Here is a 13,002-nt window from a genome sequence, read left to right as displayed (position 1 = left end):
GTATTTTCACCTTTTTTCACTCCAAATTACTCACAAATAGTTTTTTTTTTTTTTAAAATTAACTTCAATATGTATTCATAGCCAACACAACTTAAATACAATATTATTTTTTATTTTTAAAATAAAAATGACTTTAAAAAAAAATCATAATAAAACAACCACAAATATCCCCTTGGGGTGTGATAATTAGATTTTTTTTTTCTCTCTCATCAATTGGAGAAGAAGTTCCTCTTTTTCTTAAATAATCTTATTTTTCCTTCTTTTTTTTTGATGTCCAATTAGAGATGGATATGATACAATATGCTAAAAAAAAATTAATTTTTTTATTTTCGAAAATACTATACTTCTTCCGGTTCATGTTAAATGAATATTGAGATTTGATATTCTTCTTACAAAAAAATACTTAAAGACATAAATAAATAATTATTTTCATTATTATTTTTTAACTATTCTTCTAAAAATTATGAAGTATTTAAAAACCTCATTAAATAAAGGATAGATTGAAAAAAAAAATATACTCCCTTTGTCCAACAATAGTTGTCCACTATTGACTTGTAGTAGGGATTAAGAAGCAATAAATGATAAGAATAATTTACTAAATCACCCTTATTAAATATAAATCATCTAAACATTGAAGAAAAAGAATAATATTTAATAGTAAGGATAAAATAAACATAACATGATAAATTACTCATTGTTTTTGTAAAGTTGACAATTATTGTTAAACAACCCAGAATAATATAGTGAACAAATAAAGATGGATGAAGCGAATAACATTTTTTTAGAATTTTAAATTATTTACTTATTATGAAATGTAAAAAAATTACAATAATTCACGTAATATAGATCAGCAGAGGCGGAGCCACCTTTAGTTCAACTAGTTTGTATATCTACTCTTTAAATTTTAAACTCTTTAATAAAAATCTTAACTCCACCGCTATTTATCGGAGAGAATAATAGTACTCAACATATGCACTTCCACAAAAAGAATGCATAAATCTCGTACACTAATACCATATCCCCACCCAAATTGTCAAAAAGAAAACATGAAAAAGGACAAGTGTTATGTAATGCCCATAATGGTTTTAATTGTCTTGTCATGCGTATGGGTTATTATTAAAGGTAACCCACCCACAAATAGACAAAATATGTACATTAAATTTAATAGGTAAATGAATTGCACCTTTTTCCAATCTTTTTGGGAATTTTCACAAGATTCTCCTCCACACAATAAAGTGTTTGGTCACCCTTAACCCTAGGAGATCCCTTTGAATCTTCTTTTCCCACTCTACCTTTCATTCTTTATCCTTTCAACCTCCTTTTATATCACATTTTCCTCAAACATCACTATTGTGAAATGATATTAAAATGCGTTGTTGTTATTTCTAAAATAAGTGTGCTTGCAACAAATTTAATATATGGAAAACAAATCAACCACAAGTAAAATTTGAAGAAACGTGAATATTTTGTTAATAAGTACATAAGTAGTGTCAATTATGTTCCTCCTTGATTCTTCCTCCGTGATTTGATTTTTGATCTCTTGATCTTTGTAAATATTCCACATAATATTGAAGATGTGTTTTCAAATAAATATAAGTCCTTTTATACAGGTTCCAAAAACCCTTATTCCAATTAAACACATTTTAGAAAGTTTCAATTAGAATTGAATATATCAGAGTTCCACGAATTTTCAAGGTCTGGTACCAAATATCCTTTTCTTTAAAGTCCTTGTCAATGAAATTTCAATAACCAAAAAATAATAGAAAAAAGACAAGTCAAGCTTGACGGTTCCATAATAATAGTAAAGTTAAGTTATATGTACAAAGATAAGTACATAAAAAGTCAAAGATAGAAAACTAGAAAATAATAATAAAAAGAGTCCATGTTCACATTATCTTCATACACAACCACCCATTTTACCCTAAAAAAATCCACTTTTTTTCTTCTTTTTTCCTTTCTCTTTTCACAAACACCCTAATATTAATTTTCTAAAATATAAAATAGAACATTCAAAGGACAAATATATAATAAATTAAAAGATAATTTTTTATTTTTTTTCTAAGTTGAGGTTGTTGGTTCAATTCTCCTCATTTGCATTCCTAATTTTGAATCTTCTTCATGATAATAAGCAAACCCACCATGTCGGGTCAGATCCATACCCGCCATTTCGTCTTCGGATGATATCCGGAGCAACTTGAATTTATGAAGGATATAAAAAAGCGGACCCATTGTCGCGCTGACCCACCCGATTATAACGAGAATCTGGATTATATGCGCCCCGAGTAGTTTCCCTCCTCCACCCATGAATAACCCGTGAGGTCGACCCGGTTTACCCGGGTATACTTGATCCACAAACTCCCCTTTAGCAAATAATGCAGTGAAAATTATCCCCCATGCACCACAACCACCATGTAATTGTGCTGCTTCAAGTGGATCGTCGTATTTAAATTTCTCCGCTAACTTGTTACAACCGATTAAAACTAAAGCCGCCACAAACCCACATATAATCGCGGCCCATGGCTCTACGACCGAGCATCCAGCCGTGATTGCTGCAAATCCGCCTAGTAAACCGTTACATACATCGGTAACGTTCCAATGACCCGAAAGAATCCTTTTACCGAAAAGGGTTGTTAGGGCTGCGGTGCAACCGGCTAGGGTAGTTGTAACCGCAGTACGGCCCACAGCGCTCCATTGACCATAATACCCTCCGGTTGCACCGTCGTAAGTAATTAGGATTTTATTAAATGAACCCGGGTTAAACCCGTACCATCCGAACCATAATAAAAAGGTGCCTAGAACCACGAGTGACGCGCTATGTCCACGGAGTGCAACTGATCGACCCGTATGATCGAACCGCCCGATTCTCGGACCTTCAATTAAAGCTCCATAAAACCCGGCAATTCCACCTACCATGTGAACTACACCCGACCCGGCGAAATCGATAACACCGGATCCGAATAAAAGATTTGAATTACCCGGGCTAGCCCACCCATCTGGGGACCAAAACCAATGAGATACAACCGGGTAAACGAAACCCGTTAGAAAAGAGGAATAAATCAAATACGCCACAAATTGGGTCCGTTCGGCGATTGAACCGCTGGTGATACCGGCGGCGGCGATGGCGAAAGCCCATTGATAGAGGAAATTACTGTAATCGAATGAACTAGACGGGATCTCTTTAAGCCCGAAGAAATGTCGGCCGATGAATCCATTAGACGGACCGCCCCAAGCGAAAGCGAATCCGAATAGATAATAGAAAAGTCCACCGGCGGCAGCATCGAGGACATTTGTAAGCATGATGTTCATTGTATTCTTTGCGCGGACAGAGCCCGCGCAAAGCATAGCGAAACCGAGCTGCATAGAGAAAACGAGGTAAGCGGAGAAGAGGAGATATGTGGTATCGATTGCATATCCGGTATCGACGAATCTGTTCGATACATCGGAAAATTGGTTGCAGATGTATGAGGCGGCGGCGACGGCGTTGGTGGTGTTGGGACCGAGGAACGGAGCGNGGGGGGGGGGGGGGGGGGGGGGGGGGGGGGGGGGGGGGGGGGGGGGGGGGTGTAAGGAAGAGGAAGGGGAGAGATGCAAGGGAATCTCGTTAGAAGTTGAAGGTGGTGAATGTGTGACTGAGAGGATACTGTTATATATAGAGCAAATCAGAGGGACAAAATTGTCTTTTCCTTTTAAAAAAAAATAACTATTATTTTATTTTAGGGGAAAATTTAAATAATTTACTAGAGAAATATTTTTTTGTGTTAGTTTGACCATTTGATATGAAATCATAAAATGAAATCGAATGACAAACATGAAAATGATAATTCATTAATTAAATTTTTTAGGTTTTTTTCATTGTTCAAAATAATCAAATTGTTCAAAGTTTAAGAGGGATGTTTGAATTTTTTTTTTTTTNAAAATATGGTTTAAATTATATCCTTAAATGTTTTTCTTAATAAGTTTAGAGTGCCTCACTAGTTCAATTAATATCATAATATCACACGTCTAAATTTTTCTCTCTGTCCAACAATAGTTATCCAACAATTTGCTTGTGATTTTGAATTGGTTGATTAATATGGCAACGTGTGAATTGCAAACTGTCAGTTTAAAAGAATGATAAATACTAAATATTGTAAATTTCAGAAATCCATAAATGTCATAGTAATATTAACTCAACGTAAATATATTTGCAAATGCTGATTTGTCCATAAGTGGTTTCAAATATTGATATATTTTTGACAAAATATATATAGCTATTTGTTCGTACGAAATTTTAGCTTTGACGTGTATTACTTGTGTGATGCTTTTATAAAAATAGCATCACGAGATTAAAATAAGACTTGCAATATATTTTATTTTTGTGGACTCATTTGCGAGATTATTTTGACATATTGTTGTAATCTTTCACTTTATTTCATGAACAATATTTGGTCGTAAAATATTCCAACCTAGCCTTGGACTTTTTAAATTGCTCCAAATTTGTTTTTCGGTGCTATTTTCATAAATTCTAAATAAAGTGTTTCTCCTTTTAAAAAGAAGTATAAGGATATAAAACTACATTTTTAAAAATTATATTTGTCTATAAATTTTGAAGTTAAAATTTGAAATTTTGAATTCTTAATATTATGTTTGTACATAAATTAATTTAAATATTATTATTGTTGATTCCTTTATATAAGAAATACGTTATATTTATATTTCTTTTAGAAATACAATTTAGTCTCAAATATAAAGTAACAATACAAATTGGATATGAAATTGAATAATTAAATGGTGAAATGAGTTATATACTTTGGGAAATTTGTGATTATTTATAAGCAATGGGATTGAAAATGCACATTTCACGTAATCAAAGAAGTATATTAATTTATAAAATATCACAAAAATAAAAATAAAATTTATGAGTAATTAAGTGATCAAAATGTTGATTTTATTAAATTATTAGTCTGATACGTAAATAAAATTTTTGCAATTAACTTGATAGATAAATATATTTAGAAATGAACATCCGATATTCTCGCCAATGAAATAAAATATAACTTATATTCCTTTTCATTAGAGTAATAGTTAATCTTATCGTTAGACTCAATTAATCAACTCTTAATTACGATATCAAGTGTCAGAATGAAGTTAACCCATACTCTTAAGATTTATTTATGCACAAAGTGACAATGATTTTCTTGAAATTCAAAATTAAATATAGAATACACACTGTACTTCAAATAAAATATTTCAAGTTCCCCATTATTATAAATTAAATAAATAAAAATATGTGGGGAGTATGCACACCAAAGGATACTCCCTCTGTTCCTATTTATAGGTCGTATTTATAAAAAAATACTTCTTAATATTTGTCATTTTCACAAAATTAATGTATAAATGACATTATTATTCATATTTTACTCTTAAAAGTTATTAGTCTTGAAAGTATGAATTTGACCAACATAGGAAAACTAAACCATTAATTCAGGTTCATTTATTGAAAACTTGATTTCAAGACAATACTCCATTTGTCCACTTTTAATTGTCATATTGCACTTTTTGAAAGTCAATTTGACTAATTTTCAAAGTTAAATTAAATTACTTTAATTCGATATTTTAAACAAAAAAATTAGATATTCAAAAATTATACGAAAAGTATTATAAATTCCAATTTTTTGCATATCAATATGATGAAAAAATACATCATAAAATGTTAGTCAAAACAATTATCGTTGACTCTAAAATAAAAAATTATGACAATTAAAAATGGATGGAGATAGTACTAAATAATGATAAACTTACATAATTTATTAAATAACGTAAAATCTAAAATGCTGACATATAAATAAGAACGAAAGGAGTAACAAAATAAAAAATGTATTCTGACATTATAAATTAAAATATTCATTAAAATGTTGCTTAGATTTTAAGGGATTAATTAAATATGAACCTACCAACGTTTACTAGCTGTAGTTTATACTTCCAAGATAATTATTTTTTGGTAGTTATACTTCCAAGATTACTTAGAAAATATCTTAATGTTCTCTATGTCTCATATTAGATGAGCATTTTTTATTTTACATTGTGATTAAGAAATTATTAATAGTTTGATTTACTTTACTATTTGACCTTTGTTCATATTAATTAGCTTTTCGAAAAAAGAAATTATTGGATCTTCAAAATTTGCTTAAAATTCCAAAAGTCATATTAATTTTAAAGGTAAAATGAAAAAAAAATTAATTAATTCTATCTGATTTAGTAAGTGATCAAGTAATATCGAACAAATATTTTTAGTAAGATGTCCATATAATATGAGACACAAGGAGTATCAATAAATTAAAGGATCATTTGATAAGGTGTATATATAAGAAATATAATATAGATCGAGTATGTTAATAATACGTGCATTAGTAATACTTAATAATGGTTGCATTAGTTATATATAGATTAATAATCAATAAGAAAAACACTTCAAAAGTTCATTCATTCGTCGTTATCGATATCGTCGTCTATCATTATCTATTATTACTATTCTATCACCCACAATTACCATGCACCCTCATTTATAACTATCATTATTATCAATCACTATCTGTCTAGAATTAACCGTCACAACTATTACTAGCCAGCATTTGAAATCAACATCAATAACCAGGTCATTAGTATATCAACCATCAATCACGGTACCACTATGTATTTTAATCACTACTATTAGTTTATTATCACTATCATTTACGTACACAACTATCAATCTTTATCATTAATTACCGCTATGAAACATATAATGTCACCAACACTAGCTATTAACAACACCATCCCCTATTTGTTGAAAATCTATTTTTTTAACACTATTAACACCAACAACCATCATCGATACCATCATTATTATAAACGTAAGTTTGTTTTATAGCTAACTTTAATTGTACACCATTGTTAGTGTTTCTTTTGTAGCTCTAATTCCCAAAAGTTTCTTTTTTACCACATATCCAATGGAGCACGTTTAACATGAAATATATAAAGCTAACCCTATCATTTTTTTAATTAATAGTTTATTTAACATGGTTACTTTTTCACCTTTTAACAAGTTAAATTAGTAGAGCTGTAGACTTTAACAAATTTTATTAATATTTTTCTAGGGTCTAGATTCATTGTTCTTCAATTATTATTGATAGAAAAATAAACTAAATTAAAAACGACAAAAGGCTTTATTTTTTCTTCTAAAATTATAGCTAATATAACGATACCTAGGTCAATAATTAGGGTCAATCAATATTGGTATAATATACTTGGTGAAAATAAAACTATGATAAATAAATTCTTGAGTCACATGGGTGCACATGCTATTAGATGTAGAGTTTTATGCTTGATATTGACATTTTCATTTTTTTTTTAAATTTTGAGCTAAGAGACTTGTAATTTGATATCGGTCAGGATTATAGCAGGATGAATAAAATCTCTCCCATCTTAGTTAAGTTTTTTGAATTCGAGCCTTGGATATGAATACATTCTAATAGAGGGCATTTCATTTTTTTTAATAAATCTTACGTGGCAACAATCTCAATCGTAGTTCTAATACACCTATCAAAATAAGGTGGAAATTAAAGACCAAATATCCACATATATAGAATCTTGCATTAGAATTACTGGGAGATTTAATATCCACATAGAATTTTGCATTAGAATTACAATATGTTTGGTTTAACCTTTATCCACATTAAAATGGACCAATCTTGCATTGGTCCATTTTTTTTTTCTTTTTTACATAAATAATATTTGTATACGTTGTGTGAAAATTTATATATTATTATATGTAAAATAAATTATGAATAAGATGACGGGACAAAACATGATCCTCATAATAGTAAACGAACATTTATTTTGTTTGAAAGATAAATCTACCCACAAACCGTACACATGAGAGGTACAATACTGCAGACAGATCCCATGCGACGAGTTCAACTAAGAATACATGTAAAGGATTTTGAACGTGAGACCCTCCATTCGAAAGAGATCATATCTCAACCAACTCAATCACTTTTACATATTTATCTGCATTACTAATCGTTACATATATAACTACTCACCAGGGGCGGACCCATAGTGGTTCAAGTGGTTTCAATTTCACCGTGGGTATCCAAGGTCGAACTCTAGTCAATGCATAAATATTTGTACTCTTTTTGTATTTTCCATATACTTTTCCTTTTTAAAATTAACTAATAAATATAGACTATTATAGTTCTAGACTTCTAAACTTATTAGTTAAGCTTTCTTTTTATGTTTGTATTTGAGAATTATTTAAAATTGTCAATACTTTAGACAATATGCTTATAGTTTTTACATATTCTCTCCGATCCATCTAATTTTATCATTTCCTTTACACGCATATTAAAAAAATCATAAAGAAAAAAAATAATTTTACCAATCCACCCCTTAAAAAACTTCTTACGAATTCTGCAAATAAATGAGACGGGGGAGTAGTACTTAGTTGTATTTTTTATAGTATACAAAATTGTGTATTTATTTTCCTTTTTACTTGGGATATACGAAAGTTAGGTTAGTGTAATTTTCATTTATTTATTTATGGTTTTCAAAGTTGTTATAGTTTTAGTCTTATATATAAGAGTAATAAGTAGTTTGTTAAATTGAAAATATGTGCAAAATTTTCTTGCAAGTAGATAAAAATTTAATAGAGCATATTTTTTGTTAGGAATATCACCTCAAAATAACTTGTTAAGGATATAATGAAAAAATGAAAATTATTATTATTGACCGTCGCCATGGTTATTTGTAACTTGAACCCACTTGAACAAAATCCTAGGTCCGCCACTGTTACTCACGATATAGTTTGTCTCTCAACGAACGCAACTCCAAATTAATATGTAGAAAATATCATAATCAATGTGTTACTATCAAACAAACTCTTAATCACGTATACTCTGAGGATATAAATATATATACTTGATGAGGTATAATTAATTTTGATATTCAAAACTGTAATTCATACGCAAATTAAACAATTTCTTTAATTTTTAATGCAAGCACATATTGTGGTTATAAGATTCCCAAAATGTCAATGGTATCAGACTATTAATATACGTGGTTAATTATAAGATTCCCAAAAATGTCAATGGTATCAAAATAATATATATATATATATATATTTCGTGAGATGAAAGTTAACGCTTTGTTTGGATGGATATTACATATATAGTTTGATAACTAATAGAGGGCATTTCATTTTTTTTAATGAATCTTACGTTGCAACAATCTCAATCGTAGTTCTAATACACCTATCAAAGTAAGGTGGAAATTAAAGACCAAATATCCACATAGAATCTTGCATTAGAATTACTGGGAGATTTAATATCCACATAGAATCTTGCATTAGAATTACAATGTTTGGTTTAACCAAATTGGTCCATTTTTTTTTCTTTTTTACATAAATAATATTTGTATACGTTGTGTGAAAATTTATATATTATTATATGTAAAATAAATTATGAATAAGATGACAGGACAAAAACATGATCCTCATAATAGTAAACGAACATTTATTTTGTTTGAAAGATAAATCTACCCACAAACCGTACACATGAGAGGTACAATACTGCAGACAAATCCCATGCGACGAGTTCAACTAAGAATACATGTAAGGGGTTTTGAACGTGAGACCCTCTATTCGAAAGAGATCACATCTCAACCAACTCAATCACTTTTACATATTTATCTGCATTACTAATCGTTACATATATAACTACTCACGGTATAGTTTGTCTCTCAACGAAGCGCAACTCCTAATTAATATGTAGAAAATATCATAATCAATGCGTTACTATCAAACAAACTCTTAATCACGTATACTCTGAGGATATATATATATATATATAGTCTTGATGAGGTATATTTAATTTTGATATTCAAAACTGTAATTCATACGCAAATTAAACAATTTCTTTAATTTTTAATGCAAGCACATATTGTGGTTATAAGATTCCCAAAATGTCAATGGTATCAGACTATTAATATATGTGGTTAGTTATAAGATTCCCAAAAATGTCAATGGTATCAAAATAATATATATATATATATATCGTGAGCTGAAAGTTAACGCTTTGTTTGGATGGATATTACATATATAGTTTGATAACTAATGATTGTTACATAATGATAAATATTAGATGTGATCATCCCATGGACTAGAGGGAAGGCAGAAATGTCTAGGTTGCTTAAGTTGACTTATCACTTTTGTACTTACAGTTTGTATTGATCGATCGACAGAGTCAAAATTTGAAATTTATTGATTTTAAATTTTTGTCTTTGTAGTAGTAATAAGAGCATTCTGAATAAATAATTTATACATATCAAATGAATTTCTTAAGATAAATATTTAATTTTAAATTAAAATTATTGAATTTTGTCGAACTGTGTTTCTTCCCTTCATCTTCCTTCCTATTTGTTATGCAATAATTTGGAGAGAAAGAAACAATAGAAGACTTAGTCGACGAATGACGACAAACTTCAAATGACTCCAAAAAATATCTTTGTAATTAAAAGCTAAAAATTTCAAAGCACGCAGACAATAACGACTTGTGTTTTAGGTGACACGTTTGAGCCATAGAATAGAAGGACGGAAATATTATTTAGAGATTCTAAGAATATAATTAGTCATTTGAACTGGCCTTAAGATAAATTTCTCGATCATATAGGGGTTTAAAAAGTTGAGTTTAATCAAATTTAAATGTTCAATTGACAAAATCGTGAATAAAAGAGTCCAGTTGAAAATATGAGTTAAAGCACAAATACCTTTCATAATGTGAATATACGAAACACTTAAAGGGAAAATGATCATACAATTTTTCTAGAGAAAATGATACAAATAATCCCTTATGTTTGAACACTTTAATTCCTTAAATATGCTTTTGAGCGATTTTGATTCATTAAATTTGTTAGAATTGAGCATTTTTAAAATTTATTTCCTAATATACATATAAGTTATAACAATTAAACAAATTTTATCTATTAAATTTGAGGAGATTTTTGAATTTTTTTTAAACCAACCACTTCCTACTAAAACGTATGGCTTCATGGTCATTTGGTACTTGAAGCAATGATAGCTATTTTATTGAAAAAAATCGTTGATAGTAATAGGCTTGACAGATGGGGAGTTATAATAAGTACTACTTGTGTACTCTATAAATCTAGTGATAATTAACAAGCTCACATACAAAAATAAATTGAAATTAGCTATCATTTTTATTTTTAGTAATTTGCAAAATTACTATATTTCGTTTTCTACACTCTAGCTTCGTCCCTATTTGTAATGCAAGGAGAGAAAGAAACTATGTATAATAATGTTTTTAGGTGCAAAAATCTCTATTTTTAGGGCTCATACCTTTTATGTCTAGAAGTTAAATAGTAGTCAAAATTTATCTTTATTTCCTTGTTATTTTTATTTGTTTTTCTTTTTAAATTAAAATGTAAATGTTTCAAAAGGGCTACAGCATGAATCATGATGTATCATTAGGTCAAGTCACTCTTTATTTCTGTTTATTCTAAATTAAATAGCAATATGTTTTAATATATTTTCTTACCGAGTTGATTCAGTAGAAAATGAGTCGAAAAATCATGTTCTATAATATAAATTTCTCATTGATTCATGATGGAAAAAGCCTTTACTATATGAGATCAACTTGTATGCATCTCGATTAATTCCATGAGATCTATTACTTCTCACCAACANAAAAATATAAATAATTATCATAAAAATAAGAAGTAATGAATATTAGTATACATGACATTAAAAATAATGTAAATATACATGATATTAAAAATAATGTAAATATACATAAATGTGAAAAATGATGTATACAAAGGGTTTAAAGAGATATACTTGTCATTTTCCTATTCTATCCCGGGATAAATTATCCCGGGATTACTATACCACCAAATGGGAGGGATAACTTATCCCGGTACTAATTCCTAATCCTGGGATAAGTTATCCTAAGCTTTCCAACCAAACAAGGAAATAAAGAGTACTTAAAATTTATCCCGAAATTAACACTCCCTATCCATCACACCAAACGACCCTAAGAATATAATTAATCATTTGAACTGGCCTTAAGATAAATTTCTCGGTCATATAGGGGTTTAAAAAGTTGAGTTTCATCAAATTTAAATGTTCAATTGACAAAATAGTGAATAAAAGAGTCCAGTTGAAAATATGAGTTAAGCACAAATACCTTTCATAATGTGAATATACAAAACACTTAAAGGGAAAATGATCATACAATTTTTCTAGAGAAAATGATAAAAATAATCCCTTATGTTTGAACACAATTAAATATGCTTTTGAGCGATTTTGATTCATTTAATTTGTCAGAATTGAGCATTTTTAAAATTTATTTCCTAATATACATATAAGTTATAACAATTAAACAAATTTTATCTATTAAATTTGAGGAGATTTTTTAATTTTTTTTTTAAACCAACCACTTCCTACTAAAACGTATGGCTTCATGGTCATTTGGTACTTGAAGCAATGATAGCTATTTTCGAGATTATTTTATTGAAAAAAATCGTTGATAGTTATAGGCTTGACAGATGGGGAGTTATAATAAGTACTAGGCCAAACACATACACAGCCCCTCAAACTTGGCCCCATTTTTCATTTTGGCACTCCAACTTAGCCTTGTTCCATTTTAACCCTTGAACTCCATTTTTTTTGTTCCATTTTAACACAAAATACTATTTTTATGATTTCTTTATTTTATATATATTCTTCAAATGCAACTTCTTATTTTAAATCGACACGTGTCAATTAATTTTAGTTAAAAAAATTAAAAATTAACAAAAAAATTTAAAAAATAGACGTGTGCCTGTTAATTTTCATAAAAAAATTAAACATTCGCAAACGAATATAAAAATTTTCAAATAATAATATTATTTTTTGAGATTTCTCTGTATTTTTGCATGAAAATAAATTGACGAAAGTTCTTTGATTTTCTTTCTTAAACATTCAATTAA

At 28.9% G+C, this 13,002-nt stretch overlaps 1 protein-coding gene across 1 annotated transcript; it reads right to left on the bottom strand.

The window, feature by feature from the left end:
* Positions 1–1,864: 1,864 nt before the first annotated feature.
* Positions 1,865–3,617, bottom strand: LOC125851269 (ammonium transporter 1 member 1). Its single transcript, XM_049531054.1, has one exon. The coding sequence runs from the start codon at positions 3,358–3,360 to the stop codon at positions 2,059–2,061; it is 1,302 nt and encodes a 433-aa protein (XP_049387011.1). The 5' UTR covers positions 3,361–3,617; the 3' UTR covers positions 1,865–2,058.
* Positions 3,618–13,002: the final 9,385 nt, after the last annotated feature.

This window comes from Solanum stenotomum, unplaced genomic scaffold (genome assembly GCF_019186545.1).
Source record: "Solanum stenotomum isolate F172 unplaced genomic scaffold, ASM1918654v1 scaffold23673, whole genome shotgun sequence".
Classification (NCBI taxonomy): domain Eukaryota; kingdom Viridiplantae; phylum Streptophyta; class Magnoliopsida; order Solanales; family Solanaceae; genus Solanum; species Solanum stenotomum.
Note: the sequence above shows the minus strand (reverse complement) of the source record. Positions and strands in the feature narration are given on the sequence as shown.